The sequence below is a fragment of the Neopsephotus bourkii genome, unplaced genomic scaffold, assembly GCF_033783945.1.
Source record: "Neopsephotus bourkii isolate Nb327-2 ecotype Australia unplaced genomic scaffold, CSIRO-AGI_Nbou_v1 NB_1090, whole genome shotgun sequence".
Lineage (NCBI taxonomy): Eukaryota > Metazoa > Chordata > Aves > Psittaciformes > Psittacidae > Neopsephotus > Neopsephotus bourkii.
The window spans coordinates 47,152-67,925 of record NW_026901578.1 but is presented as its reverse complement, the minus strand read 5'-3'; the positions used below and the strand labels follow the sequence as shown (position 1 = coordinate 67,925).

Genomic DNA, 20,774 nt, shown 5'->3' with positions numbered 1-20,774 from the left:
TCCTCCTCCTCCTCCTCCTCCTCCTTCCAAAGTGCAGTTAGTTTTAATATTTTAGCCTCTCAGGGAGGGAAATAAATGCTTAAAAAATAATAATCTAAGAAGAGAAGGACAATAAAGGAAACGCTCGACATCGGGGCCCTTCCCTGTGCAAACAAACAAAATTCATCAAGTCCTGGGGCGCTGGGGGGGGGTTATGGGGGGGCACAGCAGGACCCCCCCTCCATTGGGCGCAGCGTTCCCCCCATGAAGAGAAATCAAAGAGGGGGTGATGTGGGGCGGAGCAGGAGGGGGCCGTTTGGGGGGGTTGTGTGTGTGTGTGTGTGTGTTGGGGAGATGGGGGGGTGTCAGCCCTACACCTCCTGGTCCTCGAAGACCTCGAGGAAGAGGGGGGGGAAGAGCTCGGTGGGACACTCCACCTTCATGTGCAGGAAGCGGCTGGCGTGGCAGGCGCCGATCATCCGCAGATCCGTCACCTTCATGAGCAGCTTGGGCCAGAAGTGGGGAATGTTGTGTTTGCGGTAGTTGATGTAGTGCTCGAAGGCCAGCAGGTACGTCTCCTGGCACTTCTCGATCTTCTCCACGCAGATCAGCCCCGTCCGGTCTGCGGGAGCAAGGGAATGGGGTGACCGATATAGGGTGTTCTCCATATCCCAAATTCCACCCCCTAACCTCAGTGCATTCCGGATGCTCACACCATGCACTTCGTGCTCCTAGGGAATAGGGTGCCTGCTCATTGTACCCCCCCCATCTCCCATTGTTGCAGCACTGCGGGGTGGGATGGCATCCCTTGTGCCCCCAGGATGCTGCAGCACCAAGAATTGAGGTGCTCACCCCTTGCGCCCCAACTCCTAGGGCACTGAGCATTCCAGTGCCTACAACAACAAGGTGGTGAACCCCATGCACCCCGATGTGCCCATCCCATATCCGCCCAAACCAGTGGGGACCAGTTTCTCAATGCACCCTGAAGGTGCTGGGGTTCTGGGCATTGGGATGCCCACCCAATGCACCCTGATGGTGCTGGGGGCTCCGGGCATTGGGATGCCCACCCAATGTACCCTGAAGGTGCTGAGGGCTCCGGGCATTGGGACGCTCACCCAATGCACCCTGAAGGTGCTGAGGGCTCCGGGCATTGGGATGCCCACCCAATGCACCCTGATGGCGCTGAGGGCTCTGGGCATTGGGATGCCCACCCAATGCACACTGAAGGTGCTGAGGGCTCTGGGCATTGGGATGCCCACCCAATGCACACTGATGGTGCTGGGGGCTCTGGGCATTGGGATGCCCACCCAATGCACCCTGATGGCGCTGAGGGCTCTGGGCATTGGGATGCCCACCCAATGCACCCTGAAGGTGCTGGGCTCTGGGCATTGGGATGCCCACCCAGTGCACCCTGAAGATGCTGAGAGCTCCAGGCATTGGGATGCCCACCCAATGCACCCTGATGGTGCTGAGAGCTCCAGGCATTGGGATCCCCACCCCATTCCCCTCCCCAGCATCCCGAGGCACATCCAGCACTGCCCCTACCTGAGGACATGAGCAGCACGGCCTGGAGCAGGGCCACCTCGGTGTCATCCAGGTTGAAGGCAGAGAGGGACTTGCCCAGGTCGAAGATGGCATCGGAGACGACGCCGAGGCCGCCGTTCTTGAGCTGCTCGCGCTTGACGGCCATCTCCCCGCTGAGCGTCAGCGTCTCGCTCTCGGGGTCGTAGCGCACGGCCGCCCGCAGGGACATGATCTCCATGCAGCAGCCCTTCAGCAGGATGATCTGGTCTTCGCAAGGCAGCTGTGCGTCGGGGACGGTGTCAGGGGTGGTGGGGATGGAGTCGGGGTACCCCTTGCCCCGCAGCACCCCCCCTGCACCCCGTTACCTCTGAAAACATGGGCAGTTTTTTGGCAAAGTCGACCACGCGGGTGATGGCCGGGGTGATGATTTTTGTAAACTCGCTGAACGCCTCCAGGTCGACTTTGTCCCCATCGGGCATTGAGGCCATGGGCGACTGGCCGATGTCCTCGGGCTGCGGGGACACACGCAGAGACGGCGGGGTTAGGGGGTCCCCAACCGTGTCACCCCAATAACAGTGGGGGGAAACCGAGGCAGGGCTTGGGAGCGGGGCAGCAGCCAGGAGAGGGAGCTGTGTGCCAGCACCACTGCAGGGACAGGGACAGGGCCACCCTGCAGGGCACAGCTGTCCCCTTCGGTCACCGCTAACCCCTTAACCCATCGGGGGGTGACAAGCTCAAGGACATCGGGTGACGTCCCGATCGCTCCGCTGGTGCCACGCATGCACCGAGCACACCGGGGTGCTCAGGGGGTGCTGATGGGGGGGGATCCCCCCCAATCCGTGTCCTCACCAGGAATTTCCGCTTCTGCTTCCAGTGGCTGCCCTGGGCGTTGGTGCTGCGGTGCGCCTCGGTCACCACGTGGATGAGCTCCCACTCCTCGGCGCTGGGGTTGGGGCGATGCTGCAGCGATTTGATCATCTCCTCCTTCCGCCGCCGCTCCCGGTTCTCCTCGATCAGCTTCCGCTTCGCTACCCGCTTTGAATCATCCAGCACCACTGCGGGGAGCACCCGGTGCATGGCTCAGCACCCCCACCACCCCGCAGCCTGCACCCCACGGTGCTGCGCCAGGACCCCAACCCGGTGGATGTGCTATTGGGAGACCCCGCGTGCAGCACTGTGTGCAGTTCTGGGGTCCTCCTCAGTGTAAGGAGGACATGGGGGTGTTGGAGCAAGGCCAGAGGAGGCCACGAGGATGCTCAGGGGCTGGAGCAGCTCCTGTATGGAGCCAGGCTGAGAACATTGGGGCTGGAGAGGAGAAGCTGCGTGGAGACCTCAGAGCAGCTTCCAGTGTCTGAAGGGGGCTACAGGGATGCTGGGGATGGACTCTTCATTAGGGACTGGAGCGATAGGACAAGGGGTGATGGGTTCAGACTGAAACAGGGGAAGTTCAGATTGGATACAAGGCAGAAGCTCTTCCCTATGAGGGTGCTGAGGCGCTGGCATAGGGTGCCCAGAGAAGCTGTGGCTGCCCCATCCCTGGCAGTGCTCAAGGCACAGGGGCTTGGAGCAAGCTGCTCCAGTGGAATCCCTTCCATGGCAGGGGTTGGAACTGGATGATCTCAATGTGCTTCCCAACCCAACCCATTGTATGATTCCTTGTGTGTGTGTGTCCCCCCCGTGCCCCTCACACTCACAGTCCATGGCCATGCCCACGGAGATGCACTTCTTGAAGCGGCAGAGCTGGCACTGGTTGCGGGTGATCTTGTCGATGACGCAGCACCCATCGTACTTGCAGGAGTACGTGGGGTGCAGGTTCTTCTGGATGGTCCGACGGAAAAAGCCCTGGGGACAATGGGGACACACACATACACACAATGCAGTGACCCCCAATGAGCCCCTCCTGTCCCCCCCCAAGCCCCCTGCCCGCTCACCTTGCAGCCCTCGCAGGTGATGCAGCGGTAGTGGTAGCCGGTGGCTTTGTCCCCGCACACCACGCACTGTTCATCTTTGTCCAGGTAACTAGGGATGTACCCTGGGGGGGGGCACAGCGTGTCAAGGACCCCCCCCCATCCCCTGCATCAGTGTCCCCCCCCTATGGCAGCAGCTAGCCCCAGCATGGCAAGGGTTAAGAGCTGAGGGTCTGGGGGGGCTGCCCAAGCCCCCCGCAGCAATAAAGCTCCCATTATCCAGCTGGGGAGGCAGCTGCGGGGGGGGTGTCCCCGTCCCCCCCCAGCACACAATGGGCCACTGTCCCCTGGCAGCGCAGGGACCAGCCCCCCCCCATCCTGAGCCTTATGGGGAAACTGAGGCAGGGGGCACCCATGATGTTTGGGGGGGTCCCAGCACCCACAAACAATGGATGCACCCCAGCATCTCCACAACTCCCTGGGAGGGAACAAACTGAGCTATGGGAGCCCCAAGGGGCCACACTGTGGGTGCTGGATGTGGGGCACCCCATGCCTCCCCCCTGCCCTAGAGCAGGGATGGGTGCGGGAGGGATGGGCCAGGAGCCGGATGCCCGGGTCCCTCCGGGGCCTCTCGTCCTCCCAGTGGGATCCTGCCGGCGCCGGCCGCTCCCCACTGGGGAATGGGGCAGGGCTGGGGGGCAGCGCCCGGCCGGGGCCCCCTTATCTCCCACCCCAGGGTGCTGCCAGCACTGATAGCACCGCCCAGCCTCGACCCATGGCCATGGAGGGGGGGAAATGGCACCCCATGGGGGTCCCAGCAGGCACATGGGGAAGAAAAGTGGGGTGCCCACCTCATGGCAATGTGGGGTCCTTGACAAGGACACTGGGTGCACACATGGGGTGCTCAGGGGACCCCAGGATCCACAGTACGGGCATGGGGATGGTGGGTGGGATGCAGGCAAGAGCTGCAGTGCCTGCGGAACCCAGCAAGGATGGGGGGCACCCAGGGGAGCGTGGCGGGGAGTTGGGGGTCCTTGGGGGGTGCTGGGGGCCCTCGGGGGGGGACGGGGGGGTGTCCCCTACCTGACATGCTGCTCTTCACCAAACATTGGCTGCTCTTTCTTTTGCGCTTGCCATCCAGCCACCTGCAGGAGGGGGCCAGGCTGGGACCGTGCCCCAGTGGCCCCCCAACAGCTCCCCACAGCCCCCCCCACTTCCAGCCAGAGCCCCATCGCTGGGGGTCCCGGCAGGGGCAATGCGGTGCAGGGGGGGAACCCTAAGCTGGGGCATCACTTGGGGGGGGGAGGGGAGGGGGGAAGGAGGAAGACGGGGGAAAGGGGAAGGGAAAAGGTGGGGGAGGGGCGGGGTGGGGGAGGGGCTCATTTACAGTCAAAGACAAAATGTCCTTTTGGCTCAGCGGGGAAGTGACGTCAGAGGGGCACAGCCAATGGCGGGCCGCGGGGGTCCGCGCCTCGCCCGCACGGCAGCAGCCCATTGGCTGAGTGGCCCGGCACTGCTTGAAATGGGGAGGGGGGGGGGGCGCCCCGATGCCCCGGGGATGGGCACCTGCGCGTGTTGAATGGAGGGGGTGGGGGGGGTGGTCCCGCACCCAGGGGCGCGGAGCTGGGGGGGGGGTGGGGGTCTCCCCGGCTCCAGCCCAAGGTGACCCCGAGCCTGGCCCCCCCCGGGGCACGTGAGAGCCGCGGCCCTCCCGAAATAGCCCCAGGACAGGGGGGGCCGAGGGGCCCCGGGGGGGGGAGCAGGGGGCTGGGAGAGGCCCCTGCCGGGGGGGGGGTGCAATGGGACAACGGGGACCGTTGGGAACACCCAGGGCAAAGAGGGGCAGGGGGACACTGGGGTTATGGGGACACATGGGGGTACCGAGGGAATGCATGGGGACATAGGGGGCACAGCCACAGCCAGGGATGCACAGGGACCCACTGCACAGGGACACATGGGGAACACCAGGCCTGGTGATGTACAGGGCACGGGGACACATGGGACACACCGGGCATAGTGACACAGAGAGCATGGGGACACACTGGACACACTGGACATGATGACACAGAGAGCATGGGGACACATGGGACACACCGGGCATAGTGACACAGAGAGCATGGGGACACATGGGACACACCGGGCATAGTGACACAGAGAGCATGGGGACACATGGGACACACCGGGCATAGTGACACAGAGAGCATGGGGACACATGGGACACACCGGGCATAGTGACACAGAGAGCATGGGGACACATGGGGCACACCGGGCATAGTGACACAGAGAGCATGGGGACACATGGGTCACACCGGGCATAGTGACACAGAGAGCATGGGGACACATGGGGCACACCGGGCATAGTGACACAGAGAGCATGGGGACACACTGGACACACTGGACATGATGACACATAGAGCATGGGGACACATGGGACACACCGGGCATAGTGACACAGAGAGCATGGGGACACATGGGGCACACCGGGCATAGTGACACAGAGAGCATGGGGACACATGGGACACACCGGGCATAGTGACACAGGGGGCATGGGACACACTGGACATGATGACACAGAGGGCATGGGGACACATGGGACACACCGGGCATAGTGACACAGAGAGCATGGGGACACACTGGACATGATGACACTGAGGGCATGGGGACACATGGGACACACCGGGCATAGTGACACAGAGAGCATGGGGACACATGGGACACACCGGGCATAGTGACACAGAGAGCATGGGGACACATGGGACACACCGGGCATAGTGACACAGAGAGCATGGGGACACATGGGACACACCGGGCATAGTGACACAGAGAGCATGGGGACACATGGGGCACACCGGGCATAGTGACACAGAGAGCATGGGGACACATGGGGCACACCGGGCATAGTGACACAGAGAGCATGGGGACACATGGGGCACACCGGGCATAGTGACACAGAGAGCATGGGGACACACTGGACATGATGACACAGAGGGCATGGGGACACATGGGACACACCGGGCATAGTGACACAGAGAGCATGGGGACACACTGGACATGACACTGAGGGCATTGGGACACATGGGACACACCGGGCATAGTGACACAGAGAGCATGGGGACACACTGGACACACCGGGCATAGTGACACAGAGAGCATGGGGACACACTGGACATGATGACACTGAGGGCATGGGGACACATGGGGCACACTGGCCATGGTGACTGACACAAAGGGCATGGGGACACACAGGGATGTACCAGGCACGGGGGACACTTGGGAACACACAAGGATGCAGAGGGCACGGGGCCATGTGTGTTGCGGTGGCACCGGGGGGCTCACCGGGTGTCCTCTGGCTCCGACAGCGGGTCCAGGGTGCTGGGCTTCTGTTCCATTCACCGCAATTCCATCAAGGAGCGCTCAGCACCGACCGAGTGGGCTCCGCCACCGGTGCCACGCACGGAGCGGGGAAGGGGGGGCGGCCACGGTGGGGTGGGGGGGCTACGATGCGCTCCCCATGGCGCCCGCCTCAGTGCTCAGCTCCGTGCAGCATCCCGGGCCCGAGCCTGTGGGATAGAGCAGGGCTGAGCCAGGACCCCCCCTGTGTCCCTATGGGGGGGACATCGGGAGCTCACCCCATGGTGTGGGGCTGGGTGATAGAACACATGGGGGGGGGGAGAACAAGGGGAGGGTGTGGGAGCACGAGGGATGTGCAAGAACACGTGGCCTGGGGGGTGCAGGCAATGGCAGTGGGGCTGGGGCGAGTGTGCATGGGTGTGTGGGAGCATGCATGCGTGTGTGGGAGCATGCATGGGTGTGTGGGAGCATGCATGGGTGTGCAAGAGCGCTGCATGGGTGTGTGGGAGCATGCATGGGTGTGCAAGAGCATGGAAGCATGCATGGGTGTGAGGGAGTGTGCATGGATGTGCAAGAGCATGCATGGGTGTGTGGGAGCATGCATGGGTGTGCAGGAGTGTGCATGGACGTGCAAGAGCATGCATGGGTGTGCAAGAGCATGCATGGGTGTGCGGGACTGTGCATGGGTGTGTGGGAGCATGCACGGTGTGCAAGAGCATGCATGGGTGTGCATAAGTGTGCATGGGTGTGCAAGAGCGTGCATGGGTGTGCATAAGTGTGCATGGGTGTGCAAGAGCGTGCATGGGTGTGCGGGAGCATGCATGGATGTGCAAGAGCATGCGTGGATGTTCAAGAGCACGCATGGGTGTGCGGGAGCATGCATGGGTGTGCAAGAGCATGCATGGGTGTGCAAGAGCATGCATGGGTGTGCAGGAGCATGCACGGTATGCAAGAGCATGCATGGGTGTGCAGGAGTGTGCATGGATGTGCGGGAGTGTGCATGGGTGTGCAGGAGCATGCATGGGTGTGCAAGAGCATGCACGGGTGTGCGGGAGCATGCATGGGTGTGCGGGAGCGTGCATGGTGTGCAAGAGCACGCAAGACACATGAGTGCACACACGTGTGCAGGCCTGCATGAGGCTGTGGGAAAGCACCAGCACACGCAGATGCCATGGGGAGGGCTCTCCAAGCAGTGTGTAGGGGGAGCCCATAGGGGTTTAGGGGTGCTCAGAGGACCCCCCTCAGGTACCACGCCTGAGACTTGATGCATTCACTCTGTGCACAGCCAATCCCCCCCCCATGCTGGTGGGTGACTTACGGGGCAGGGTGCTCCGGGGTTGGGGGGGGGCCGGGGGTTCCCTCCTCTGCGAGCTCTCCTGTAGCAAAGACACAGATTGGTGGAGCTGGGGTGCAGCAGCATCAGGGACACCCCCCTTAATGCTCCACATCCCTATGGATGCCCAGCACCCCATTGGGATGGGATGGGGAGGGTGTGGGGGGGAGAAGGCCCCATTTGCAAGCATGGGGATGCGGGAGGGTGCGGGGCCGCGGGGCTGCAGCGGGCGCTGTGCCCGGCCCTCGGGCTCCTCGGCTCCGTGCGGGGACAGGCAGAAAGTAGGTCACGTTTGTCTTGGCCGCAGCAGAAATTCCTCCGGCGGATTTAAAACTGCAGCGGCCGGGGCTCAGCACCCCCCTACACACCATGGGGTACCCCAACCCGGCCCCATGCACCCCATCCATCCAGTGATACCCGCACAGCGCCGGGATACAGGGATGCTGCACCCATGGGTGCTCAATGGTACCGCACAAGTGGTCCTCACAGACCCCTCTGCAGAGGGGGGGCACTGCTTGCCCCTGCCTATGTGGGGGTACTGAGGCACCAAAGGGCACCCACTCCGCACCTTGTGGGGAGCTTGGTTTGGGGGGGGACGGACACGACACCTCCCTGCAGCTCCAAGGCCACGGGTTGGGGCTGTACCTATAGAGCCGGGGCGGCGCGGCCGGGGGCTGCAGCAAATGTTTGTTCCATATGGGAACGGCGCGCGGAGACTTCCAAGTATAGGCACTGGCAGCGCTCCAGGGCCCTGCGGCCCCCGCCGGGCACCCCCCCCCCCCTTTCCCACGGGACCCCGTGCGCCAGCAGAGCCCCGACACGCTCGGTGCATGTGTGGGGCCAAGGGGGTGTCACCATCACCGTGAAGGTGGCACGGGCCATGGCACTGGGCACAAGGCAAGGGGCTCGGTTGTTGCTGCCTCAGTTTCCCTACTGGGGTGGTGATGAATTAGAGGGGCTTAAGGCTAAAGCCAGGGCTCAGCGGTGCTAAGTCAGGGCTCGCCGGTGTCCCCATCAGCCCCCACTATGGACCCCCCCTTTGCTCTGGGATCACCGGTACCCGGCAGAGCCTGCAGTGCCGCTCCAGGAACCCTCACTCGAGGAATCCCGGGCGCGTTGGGGCGGCCCAGACAAGGGAGGTGGCCCTCATCCTCCTCCTCCTCCTCCACACGTGTGATGAGCGCAGTCGGGTCTCAGCCCCCCCCTCACCCCATTGCTCCCTATTGCTGGGTGTCACAACCCGCACATCCCACCCTGGGGCTGGGTGGGAGCAGGGTGGCAGACAACGGCCCCCCCCCAAGCCCCACACCCAGGGGAGCGTTTCTGCTGAGTCTGGTGGTTGCAGGCGATGGAAAACAACCTGGAGGCAAAGTTCAGGGCTGGGCCGGTGGCGGGAGCCACCTCACCCTATGGGGGGCACCCAGCACCCTGCTTCCCCACGGGTGACACCCCCGGGGACCCCCATCACAGGGACACGCGTCTGCAATGGCATCGGATGCCTCCATGGCGCCGGACGTGGGTGCTGGGTACCAGGGATGCCCCATAGGGACACCATTGATGTCCCTGCCCCCCGGGACAGATGGGATACGGGGGTCCTGGGTGTTCCCCCCCCCCACCAGCTGCCAGCTGGGTCAGGGAGGTGTTGGCCTAAGCGCTTTAACCAGGGTGGCAATTAGTGTGATTAGCAGGGGCTGGGGGCAGGGCAGCGCTGCCCATACCAGCACTGGGGCAGCATCACTGCACCCCAGCCGGACCAGTGCCGCTACCGGTGTCACGGGAGCGCGGCCAAGGCACGGCGGTGGCACAGCTGGCACGTGCACGGCTGCCACACGCGTGTCCTTGACCGCTGCCCTGCGCTCACCCCGCACCTCTGCCGGCGCATGGCACGCGGTGCCCAGTGCCACGCGGTGCCCGGTGCTGTGGGGCACGCATGGCAGCGTCGGGGCGCGCTGTGCCGCGATGGGAAGCGGCAAGAATCCCAGGCATCCGCAGCAGCTGGGCAGACGGAGTGCAAGGGGGGATGCCACGGGTCTGACATCAGGGCAGCCCACCCTGTGCCATAGGGGACCGTTGTGGTGCCCCATCCCTATTGATGGATGCTGTGAGCATGGGGCTGTGGTCGTGCTGCAGCTCCATGGAGCCATCACCCAAAGTGGGTGCCTGGTGAGCACCAGGGCAGGTCACGGTCCCCATGGCTGCAGCCTCATGCCTCTGACAGCTCCTGCATCCCCGCTGCAGGGACCTGCACCGTGACCCCGACACCCATCACAGCACCAAGGACTCCCGGTAACCGTGGCCGTGCCGGTTGCTCCTTGCCGTGATACCCACGAGCATGGCCAGGATGAGGCAGCAGCATTCCCCCATCTCATCTGCTTTCAGCCAAGCCTCAGTCTCCCCATCCCATCGGGGCCACTGGCTGCTTGCAATGGCAAAGCCACGGTGCCACCGTGCCCATGGTGTTGCACAGACCCCAATGCAACAAACGCTGCCCATGGGAACCATGGGGTGCTCGGTATGCGCTGAGTGCCCCCGGTCACCGAGTGTCTCTGTGTCCCGAGCCCCACGGGGTGCCCCCGTCCCCGCGCAGGCTGCACTGGGATGCCCAGGAGCTATTCTCAGCACTTGGAGCTTGGCACGGGGATGGGGACGTTTCTAAATCGGGGGCCTCGGTTCACGTGCACCAGGACGGGATGGGGGGGTCCTGAGTTCCCTCCCAGGGGGATGCAGTCAGCACCAACGGTGGGACATGGAAACCAGCACTGAGCCTGTCTGGGGGTGCCCATCCTGCCTGGGAAGGGGACACAAGGGGGGGGGACAGTCCCTGCAGTGTCCCTGTGGCCACTCGACCTTGCCACGCTGAGGGTCCCCAGTGCTGGGGCCACCTCTGAATGATGCCAAATCGGGGGGGCCCGGCCCTCCCTATCCCCCCCCCCCCCAGCTGCATCCAAGTGGGACCCCGGGCACCCTGCCCACGCCTGCCTTCACCGCACCCCCCCATCCTCCTCCTCCTGCCCCCCCCCCCTGCATGGAAGGGACCCCGCGTCCGGCCCCGCCTCCCGGATCCACCGCGCACCGGCGGCTGCGCGGGGTCCAAGACCCCCGGGGGGGGGGCTCAGCTCGGTCCCGCGGCCGTGACCTTTGCGGGACGCAGCGCGGGGAGGGGGGGTCCCCGCTTCCCAGAGCCGCCACCCCCCGAGATGCAAAGGTCACGACCGCGCCCGGGTGGGGGGTGTCAGGCGGGGACCCCCACCCCGCACCCCCCCCTCCCCACCGCGGTGCGGGTGGGCAGCGGCAAGTGCGGGCATTGCGGGGACACACGGGGGGGGGGGATGCGCCTCGAACCCACCCTGCGCCAAGACCCCCGGGCGGGGAAGCCCCCCCCAAACCGGTTCCACCGGGGCCTGCCCGAGCCCAACGGCGGCTCCAGCCCCCTCCCCATCGCCCCCCGGTGTCGGCAGGGGTCAGGCGGGGTGAGGCGCAGCCCTGGGCCCCCCCGCTCTACCGGTGCCGGCCCCGCTGCCGGGGGTCACGGTGGCCGATGCGGCTGAAGGTCGGTGCGGGGCGGCGGGGCCGGGGTCGAGCGGGAGGCCCGGGCAAGGCCGGCTCGGTCCCGGGATGACCTTGGCCGCTGCCCTGCCTCAGTTTCCCCGGTTCACACGGGGGGGACGCAGCGGAGGAGCCCGACCGGTAACACCGGGACCGCCGCGCCCGGGGCAGGATCCGGCCCCCACCCGGGGCTGGGCGAAAGGGGGGGGGGGACGGACGCGGGACCGCGGTCATGGAGGGGAGAGGACGAACCCCCCCCCCCCGCCACGCCCCGCACCCCCTTCAGCGGGGGGGAGCCCCCGGGGTGCGGAGCTGAAGCCCCCCCCCCCTCCGTTGCTCCCGCCCCAACCGGGAGCGGCCGAGCCGCCCCCCCCCCCCCCCGCGCTCTTCTCGCGGCGCAGAGAAAAATAATAATAAAAAAATGATCAAAAAAACCCAATCCCGGCGATTTTGGCAGCGCGGGAGCGGCCCCAGCCCCCCCCGCGCCCCCCCCCCCCCCCCCAACGGGACAAGGCCACGACCAAACGCAAAGCCCGGCCCCGCCGCGGCCCGGCCCCGCACCCGTCACCGCAGAGCCACGCCGCGGGCCGGGCCCACGGGCCCCCGCCACGCCGCCCGCCACGCCACGGCCACGCAGCCGACGCGGGGGCCCCGGGGGGGAACCAGGGCGCTGCGGGCGGGCGGGGACATCGAGGAGGGGGGGGACATCGGGGAAAGGGAGGGGGGGGGCGCCCTCCGTTCACCGGACCCCGTCCCCTCCCGGTGGCGGTGGCGGGCGGGGGGCAGCGGCCGTGCCCCGCGTTGCAGCAGCGGGGGGAGGTTCACCCCCGGGGGGAGCGCGGCCCTCCCCCCCCCCGTCCGAAGCCGAGCACCCGGATTCCACCCGTGGCTTCCTCCCGGTGCGCGCCCGGGCAGGGGCCCCCCCTCCCGCTCCCCCCCCGCAGCTCCGGTTCCCCCCCCTCCCGCCCCGCTCCGCCCGCCCGCCCTCCCCCCCCCCGCACTGCACGCACCGAACCGCGCTCGGGCTCAGCCTCGGCCGCCCCCTCGGGGGGGGGGGGCCCGCGGTAAAGCCCCGGTGCGCGGCGGGGCCCGGTTCGGGCCGTACCTGGGCGGCGGCAGCGGCGGGCGCGGAGCGGAGCGGATCGGATCGGGGCGCAGCGGCGGCGGCGGCGGCGGACGGCGCCTGGCTCCTCCCCCGGCCCCGCCGCGCCGCCCGCCCGCCCGCTCCGCCGCGGCCGCAGCCCCCTCCGCCGGCCGCAGCCGCTCCCTGCACCCGCCGCGCCCGCCCCACGGAGGGCCCCGAGTGGGGACCCCTCACCGGGGGGGGGGGGGGGAAGCGAGGGGGGGGCACCGGGGTGCGGTGGGGGGAGCGGTGGTGGGGTCTCCTTAGCCCGGGGGGAGATGGGGCGGGTGGGGAACCCCGACGGTGCCCACGGGGATGTGGTGGCCGGGACAACGGGGACCCACGGGGATGGGGTCTGCACAGGAGGGGAAGGGGCCCACAGAGGACCAAGGATGGAGCCGATGGAGGGTGGAGATGGTGCCCACAGGGCTGGGGACAGCGCCCACAGGGATGCGGTGACAGCGACAACGGGATGCCCACGGGGGCTGGGAACAGTGCCCATGGGGAGCTGGGGACGGTGCCCACAGAGCAGGGGACAGCACCCAACGGGACGCAGTGACAGTGCCGAGGGTGACCGGGGACGGTGGCGTCGTGGGTTGGGGACAGCACCGGGGGGGGAGCTTGGGACGGTGCCCACGACGGGTGGGGCCCATCGGCACCCCTGGGTGCCCAGCCTGGTCCCGGGGGACACCCACCCGGCCCCGCACCCCCTCGAGCAGGATGCAGGCCCTACCCCTGCGCCCCCCGGGGGTGGGGAGATGTGGGGGGTGTGGGGCAGGGATCCGCCGTGGGGCTGGCGGCGCTCACTGGGGCGGGGTGTGGGGCTGACTGGGGAGGTGTCACTGGGATGAGGGGGGGGGTCACTGGGGTCCCCCTCGCTGCACCCCAACCCGCCCGTCCAACCCCACCGCCTCCCGGCAGCCCCTGCGCCCCCCAACCACGCAGGACTACACATCCCATAATGCCCGGGCTTAAAGGGCCGCTGCCGTGTGTGTGTCCCCCCTCCCCACCCAAGGACCCCGGGGGGCTCGGCCTGTGTCGTCCCCCCCCAATTCCCGGTGGTGCTCAGAAGGTGGGGGCTGCAAGGGGACAGTGTGCCCAAGGGTAGGGGTCCGCAGGAAATGGGGGGCCCCAGAAGATGGGGGTCCCAGGGGGTGGGGGTCCCCAAGGCAGGGTGGACCCCCGCGGGTGGGGATCCCCTTGGGATCGTGATGCCCAAAGCAGACCCCATCCTGCATCCTGCTGATGGGCGTCCCATACTCGTGGCCCCTTGGTCCCCATGTCCCCGTTGGGGGACTCGTGTGTCCCCCCCCCCCCCCCGCGATTCCTCAGCCCCTAGTCCATGCACTGCCCTGGTCCCCATAGCCCTGTGGCTCCCCATGACCCCCTTCCATCCCCATGGTCCCCGTGTCCCTCCTGATCCCCGCACCCCCGGGCCCCCATCCCCTTGCAGGCGGGGCAGGGGCAGCGGAAGGGTGGCGGCCCCCCCCCTCCTCGGCCCCCGCCTGTACCGTACACTTTATCCTCGGCAAACACGGCGCGTCTGCGGCTGCCCCTCGCCCCCCCCGGCACTGTCTGCCCGCGATAAGGCAGTGACCAAGCTCAGCCCAAAGCCGTGACCCCGGATCCCCCCGCCTGCGGCCGCCCAGCACCATCCATCCCAATGGGGAAACTGAGGCAGGGCTGGGGTCCGCCCGGACCCACCAGCACCCCCTGACCGCTGCTAGGGCTCTGTGAGTTGCCCACAGCGTGACCCACGGGTCTCTGGGCCCCTATAGGCAGCGTGGGGGGCACCCCATGCCCTGTGGCAGAGCCCAATGGGATATGGAGGGGCTGCGTTGGCCTCGGGGTCTGCCTGAACGAGCTCTGCAGCACGGAGCCGCTATTTATAGCCCCAGCCTGGCAGCGGGGCCCCCCCCCGGCCCCCCCACCACGGGAAGGGGGTGATGCTGGGTGCAGCTCCTACATCCCCATCATTGGAGACCCCCATGGGGCAGCACCCACTGGGGGGCCGGGTGGCCCCATGGGGGTTCCTCTCCATTCCACCCCCCCCCCTCAATCCCAATGGGAATCAAACCCTTCCCACCCCACCCCGGCAAGGATCCATGTCCCCCCCACCTAAGCAGGGTGCGGCACCGGCACTGGGGGTGTCCCAGCTGTACCGGTTACCCCGTGGGAAGGGGAAGCCCCCCCCCCAGCCGGCCCCCGCTTGCCCCCTGCTTGCCCCCGGCGCTGGGAAGGGCCCCGGCCCCTTCCGGCCCCCCCTTGGCCGTGGGGCTGGAGGCAGCTGGGCTGGGGCTCCCTGCCAAGGCCGGGGCGCAGCGCCGAGCCCTCGACGTCTCCCACCCAACCCCCCCCGGCCACTCCAAACTGGGGGGGGCTGGGACATCTTTAGTGCTTCCCCCCCCCCCTCCACACCCCGCAAGCCCAGAGCCAGGTTTGGGGGTGCTGCGCCATGGGGAGGGGGGGGGGGTAATCTATGGGGATGCGCACACAGCCCCGGTCCCCCCGGCAGCTGCAGGGAGCGGGACCCCCCCGGCACAGGAAATCCCTGCTCATGAATAGGGGCCGGGTCCCCCCCCCCGCGCTGCCGGGGCCCCTCGCTGCCGCCTAATCCCGGCCCCGGCGCGGGGGGATTTGCAGCGCCCCGGCCCCATGAATGATTAACGGGGGAATTAAGGGGCTGCGGAGCCCCCCCCTGGAGTGGGGCCGGGAGGGCTGGGGAGGAGAAAAAGGGGGGGCCCAGGTCCCTCACCCCATTGCAGCACCTTCGGGCATCCTGCACCCCGGAGGGGCTTCACCCCTTCCTGAGCTGTACCCGTGGTGCTGGGGGGGGCGGGCCTGGGGGTACTGCGGATGCTGTGGGGGTACTGAGGATGTTGTGGGGTGCTGCGGATGCTGGGGGGGTGCTAGGGGGGATGCTGGGGAGCTGCCCCCCCCAGCCCTGCTCCCCATCTTCCCGTTGCCATGGCGATAGAAGCAGCCGGGGGGATATTTTTAGCTGCTGGTACCGCATGGGGAGGGGGGAGAAGCCCAGCCCCACGCTGCCTGTGTGTGTGTGCATGCACACGTGTGTGTGCAACACACCCCTGCACACGTGTATCTGCCCATGTGTCTGCACACACGTGAGGGCACACATGCCTGTGTGCACACGCATGTGCATCTACACGCATGCAGATGCATGCAGAGACCCACCTGCATGCATACATAGTCCTGAGTGCACACCCATGTTTGCACACCCACGTGTGCAGAGCTGCATGCTCTCACATGTGTGCCTGTGCGCACACCTGCGCTCACATGTGGGTGCACATAGGTACGTGTATGCACACACAGACATGCTGGCACATGTATGCACACACTCATCGACATGCAAAGTGCTCATACATGTGTGCCTGTATACACACCTGCACCCACACGTGTGCCTGCACATGTTCATACATGCACACACACACACGTACATGTGTGCACACCACCACCCCTTACCATGTTTGCACACTGCCATGCTCATCCTCACGTGTGTCCCTATGCAGACCTGCTCTCCCATACGTGCACACACATGCAGCTGTGCACACATACGCGTGCACACACACCCCATGTCCATGCACACGCCAAGTGCACGCAGACACATCCCCTGTGTGCACTCGCATTTGCACCCCTGCAGCCCTGCATGCTCAGAGCCCCGTGTTGGCCCCCCAATGCCTTTGCCCGTCCCTTGCTTGCACACCCGCGCAGTTGCACGCCCCTTTGCACACTCACCCCTTTGCCCGACCTTCCTGAGCATCCTCTGCGCCCCCCCACTGGGCTCCATCCTCCGAACTACATCCCCCAGCACCCCCCGCGGCCCGCCGCCCAATCAGCGCCCGGCTTGCTGGCCGGTGCCAATATGGCGGTGCCCAGGCACTGAGGAGCGCATCCGTCGGCCGCCGCTGTGCCGGGTGCGGGTGAGGGCTCGGTGGTACCGGTTGAGGGGGGGCTGAGCCCCGGGGCTGGTCCCGCAACCTCGCTGCGCACCGCGGCTTGACCCGGCTCCATCCGCGGCCTCCCCGGAGCCCTCCGGGGCCGCTGTGCCCCACGCACGGCCGGGCCTTGCCGCTGCCCCCGGTTCCTCGGCGGTTCCCTTCCCGGAGCACCCCCCTAACACCGAGGCCGGGCGGGCTTGTGCTGAGCCGGTCCCTTCGCAGGCCGCGGCCATGAAGGTGGTGAACCTGAAGCAGGCCATCCTGCAGGCCTGGAAGGAGCGCTGGAGCGACTACCAATGGGCCATCAACATGAAGCGGTTCTTCCCCCGTGGAGCCACTTGGGACATCCTCAACCTGGCAGGTCCGGGGCCGCGGGGGGGAGCGGGAGCCACGGCGCTTTCTGCTTTGGGGCTGCTTGCTCCGGTGCTGCACAGAGATGGATCCGTGGTTAAGCTCAGCCTATGGTGGGGAGCAGGGCTGGGGTGAGCGCTGGGATCATGACACTGTGCTCTAACACTGCTCAGCACCCAGCTTTTCCCGCTGGCTGCCTCCGTTTCCCCCTGTGGTGATGGGATAACGACCCCTTGTGTAACCAAGGATGGAGCCAGGTGCTGCTGTGAAGGACGCTTCCCATCCCTGCTTATGGGGGCTTCGCTTCTTGTCCCTATTCAAGGACTTTTGACACAAATCCTGCCAAACGCTGGTACCTGCTGAGCTCCAGGGTTTAAACATTGCCAGGCTTTTATGCTAATTATAGAAACTTGTTGCTAGGGTGGGTTTTTTCTTACTCTCCTGGGCAGCAAATGGTGTTTGCAAGCCCTGGGTAAATAAACAGAGCCCTACTGAGCATTGCTGCACCGGGGGATTTAAAGGGAAACAGTCCAGCACAGGCAGCACCATTCCTTGCCCCACCAAGGGGGGGACCTTTCCCTGGGGGTGGTTTTTCCTCACTCCATCCCACTGCTGTGTTTTCCTGCAGGTGGTTTTTGTTCATCCACATCCCCACAGCTGAGCTCCTCAAAGGCTGCTTTGTCCCACTTCCACCCATGGTGGATGGTCAGTGCATGGACATGAGTATGGGGCTGGAGCTGTGGGGTAGCTCTGGATTTACTCAGGGGTTTCTAAGGCAAACTTTAAAGGGATGATGCTGGTACCACTCCATCCTGGGTGCAGCACAAGCCTTGTGGGTGCTCATGGATGCTATTCCCGATGGCTGGAGCACGTGCAGCTTCCCTCACCGCAGCCCTAGAGCCGTCTTTTCCCAAGCTCCTGCCTTTCCCATTTAAACTACAAAGGAGGAGAAGCTGGCACGAGCTGCCCGGATCACAGCGGTGCCTGGCAAATCTATGCTGACATGTCTGCAGCGGGTAACAGCATGTGGCTGGCTCGTGTTGACACTCCCTGATTACATGGGGAGGGGAAGGCTGCCATTAGCCTTCTGTCCTCAAGCTGAGATGCTCTTGGCCACGGCCTCAGCCTTTGAGCGAGACCCAGGGAGCCTCCTGCTCCCACAGTCGGGATTTGGGATCTGGCGACGGCCGCTCCTCCTCCTCTGCTTTGGGGCAGCCGCTTCCCAACCAGCTGCTGCCCCCTCTTGTGTCTGGGTGCTTTGACCTACATACCCAGCCCCTGCTGCAGCCCGGGGCCTGCTTCTGGGACGTGGTTCCTGCACCCTGCCATAGTTCAAATGGTCAATTAAAGGCTTGGCTGAGCAGATAGGACAGGCAGAGCCCCTCCAGCATCCACAGGCTGGCGGCAGGGAGGGCCAGACGTGCAGGGCTGGGCCCAGGGCTCAGCCCTAGGAGCAGAAAGTCACTCAGAGGAGGATGCTGGAGGATGCGAGAGCCTCCTGGGCAGGAGGTGGGAGGGAAGGGAACATGTTTGGAGAGCAGCAGGCGCTGTTTCAGGGCCAGGGTGCCCAGGGAGAGCTGAGTTAGCAGGAGGCTGCTTGCAGTGCCTGAATTATTTACCAGCTTTTGCCAGCGGGTATTGGAAGTTGTGGGATTTGGTTAATTTCAGGGAAGCGGGGAGCGGAGTCGCTGTGGTTTGCACAATTTGTCTTGGCCACCTTCCTGTGGGATGAGGGCAGAGCGTGTGTGTGTGTCTGTGCATCCCCACACGGGGTCTGTGCCCTGAGCTGGGACCTTTCCTTTACTTGCAGAGGCTCTTCTGGAGCAGGCTATGATCGGGCCATCGCCGAACCCACTCATCTTGTCCTACCTGAAATATGCCATCAGCTCCCAGGTAATGGCATTCCCCATGCGCTGGCAGGGGTCACCTCGCAGCCAACAGGGAGTGGGCAAAGACCCCGGGGTGTGTTGATGATAGGGAGATACCACCCCCCCCAAATCTCCCATCTTGGGCTTGGCCAGGCGACTGAGGGCTCAGCATGAACCCAAAGCTGTGCTGTTCCTGTCAGTACCCTCTGCCCATGGCCTGCCTGCAGGCAGGATGGGAATCCTCCCCCTCTGAGACCCCCTGCGTTTCATATAGCCCCAAGTTGGTGTGAAACAAACCGGCATCACCTCAAACTGTCAGCTTGGATTTGTGCTGGGTCAGTGTGTGTGCGGTGACAGCAGCAGGGCTGTGCCCTGACCTCACTGTTCCTCAGCAACCAGCAGCGCTGGCAAACCTCAGGCACCAGCACGCGGCTGCACCGGCTTTGCTTTGTGTTTCGTTCATAGATGGTGTCTTATTCCACGGTCCTGACGGCCATCAGCAAGGTAGGGCTCTGGCTGAGGGTTTTCTCTTTCCCTGTGACCCGTGTATCCGTTTCCCTCCCCGCAACTCTCCCCAAATGTAGGTCAAGTGGAAAATGACATCCTCTGCTGAGTCAGCAGTGGCCAGACAGTGCAGATTAGTGCCTGTGTCCCGCTGGGGACAGGCTGCTGCCATGCTGCCAGCTCCCCCTTTGGATTTGGGGATGGCTGCGGGTGTGAAATCCTCATCCCTCCGTCATGTGGGGCCTTGGCAGGCTCCTGGCCCCACAGTGTCCTGTGTGTGAACCGCAGCCCAGCTGCTGGGGACCACATCCCTCTGCAGCTGGTGATGGAGAAGCAGCACTGCTCGGAGGCAGTGCAGCCATGCAGTGCTGCACCCAGTGTCTCCATGCCACTCTGATGGGGATAGGAACTCTGCGACTGCCTCTGCTTCATGGGGAGCTACAGCCCCTCATGGGCTGGGTCGGGCCCCCCACCTCCCTCTGAGCATCAGCCTTGTCAGGGCACTCTCTGATCTGAAGAAAGAGGCATTTAAAGGAGAATCATTTATCTCCTTCCACCTCTTCACAGTTACTGGGGGACAGGAAGAGGAAGGTGCTGGTAGCCCTGCAGTGCTTGTGTAGCTCTGGGCTGCTGCAGGCTGAGCTTGGAGCTGTGAACATGCCACAAAGCCCACATGAGGGTGGCGACCCTGCAATGGGGCTCAGCACCCATTTGAGGCAGTGGGTGCACTCCCAGGGGAGGGTAGAACCAGCACAGGGCCTGGACCAGCGCGGTGCTGGATCCTCCTTGGACACAGAGCTGACCTTGAGAGCCGAGGCTTCCTCCTTCAGAGCAGCGTGTGCCCAGCGCAGGCCTGCGGGCTGGCTCCGGCCTGGTGGGGGGGCCCCATCTGCTCTGTGCCGAGGTGTGGAGCTGCTTCTGCTGCCCCCAGCCCCGTGGCCAGCCGGGCTCCTGGCACACGCTGCTGGCACTCCCCACAGCCCCGCACAGGGGCTGGCACTGAGCCCCCACCACGGCGAGCTCAGGGCCCCGTTGCCTCCCGCAACCCCAGCAGGGCACGACCCAGCCGACAGCCAGCCCTGACCTAGTTCCCATTCAAGTGGCCTCTGGGCTGCTGCCAGGGCCCAGCCTGTGCAGGAAGGGGTTGAGTTTGTTTCCCGAGCTGCCGGAGCCTGGCAGCCCCCATCCATCCGAAGTGTCTCCTTGTTTCCCTGCTCCAGTTTGATGACTTCTCCCGGGACTTGTGTGTCCAGTCACTCTTGGAGATCATGGATATGTTCTGTGACCGCCTCAGGTACGGTGTGGCACTGCCAGTGTGACAGTACTGGG

The 20,774-nt window shown here is 65.5% G+C and overlaps 2 protein-coding genes across 3 annotated transcripts in view; one reads left to right on the top strand and one right to left on the bottom strand.

Moving 5' to 3' along the window:
* Nucleotides 1-20,774, top strand: part of MED24 (mediator complex subunit 24) — a 64,401-nt gene that overhangs the window by 29,672 nt on the left and 13,955 nt on the right. For both annotated transcript variants that reach the window (XM_061362204.1, XM_061362203.1), the window contains exons 2-5: nt 16,930-17,083; nt 18,884-18,966; nt 19,407-19,445; nt 20,666-20,739. In XM_061362204.1, the coding sequence (XP_061218188.1) occupies nt 16,954-17,083; nt 18,884-18,966; nt 19,407-19,445; nt 20,666-20,739 (326 nt within the window). In that variant the 5' untranslated portion in view covers nt 16,930-16,953. The remainder of the gene's footprint in view (nt 1-16,929; nt 17,084-18,883; nt 18,967-19,406; nt 19,446-20,665; nt 20,740-20,774) is intronic.
* THRA (thyroid hormone receptor alpha) lies at nt 321-12,840 on the bottom strand. Its single transcript, XM_061362221.1, has 9 exons — nt 12,746-12,840; nt 6,747-6,970; nt 4,494-4,555; nt 3,435-3,535; nt 3,198-3,345; nt 2,353-2,558; nt 1,869-2,015; nt 1,525-1,783; nt 321-601 (listed from the first exon to the last, which is right to left on the bottom strand). Exons 2-9 carry the CDS (start codon nt 6,797-6,799, stop codon nt 351-353), a joined length of 1,227 nt encoding a protein of 408 aa, XP_061218205.1. The 5' UTR covers nt 6,800-6,970; nt 12,746-12,840; the 3' UTR covers nt 321-350.

Bases quoted from the DNA above. Each gene is read 5' to 3' on its own strand.
- THRA (XM_061362221.1), bottom strand. From the start codon at position 6,799: ATGGAACAGAAGCCCAGCACCCTGGACCCGCTGTCGGAGCCAGAGGAC. The intron at 4,556-6,746 runs GTGAGCCCCCCG...CCCCTCCTGCAG, and splicing joins TCGGAGCCAGAGGACACCCG to GTGGCTGGATGGCAAGCGCA. The intron at 3,536-4,493 runs GTAGGGGACACC...GCCCCCCCCCAG, and splicing joins GGTGAAGAGCAGCATGTCAG to GGTACATCCCTAGTTACCTG.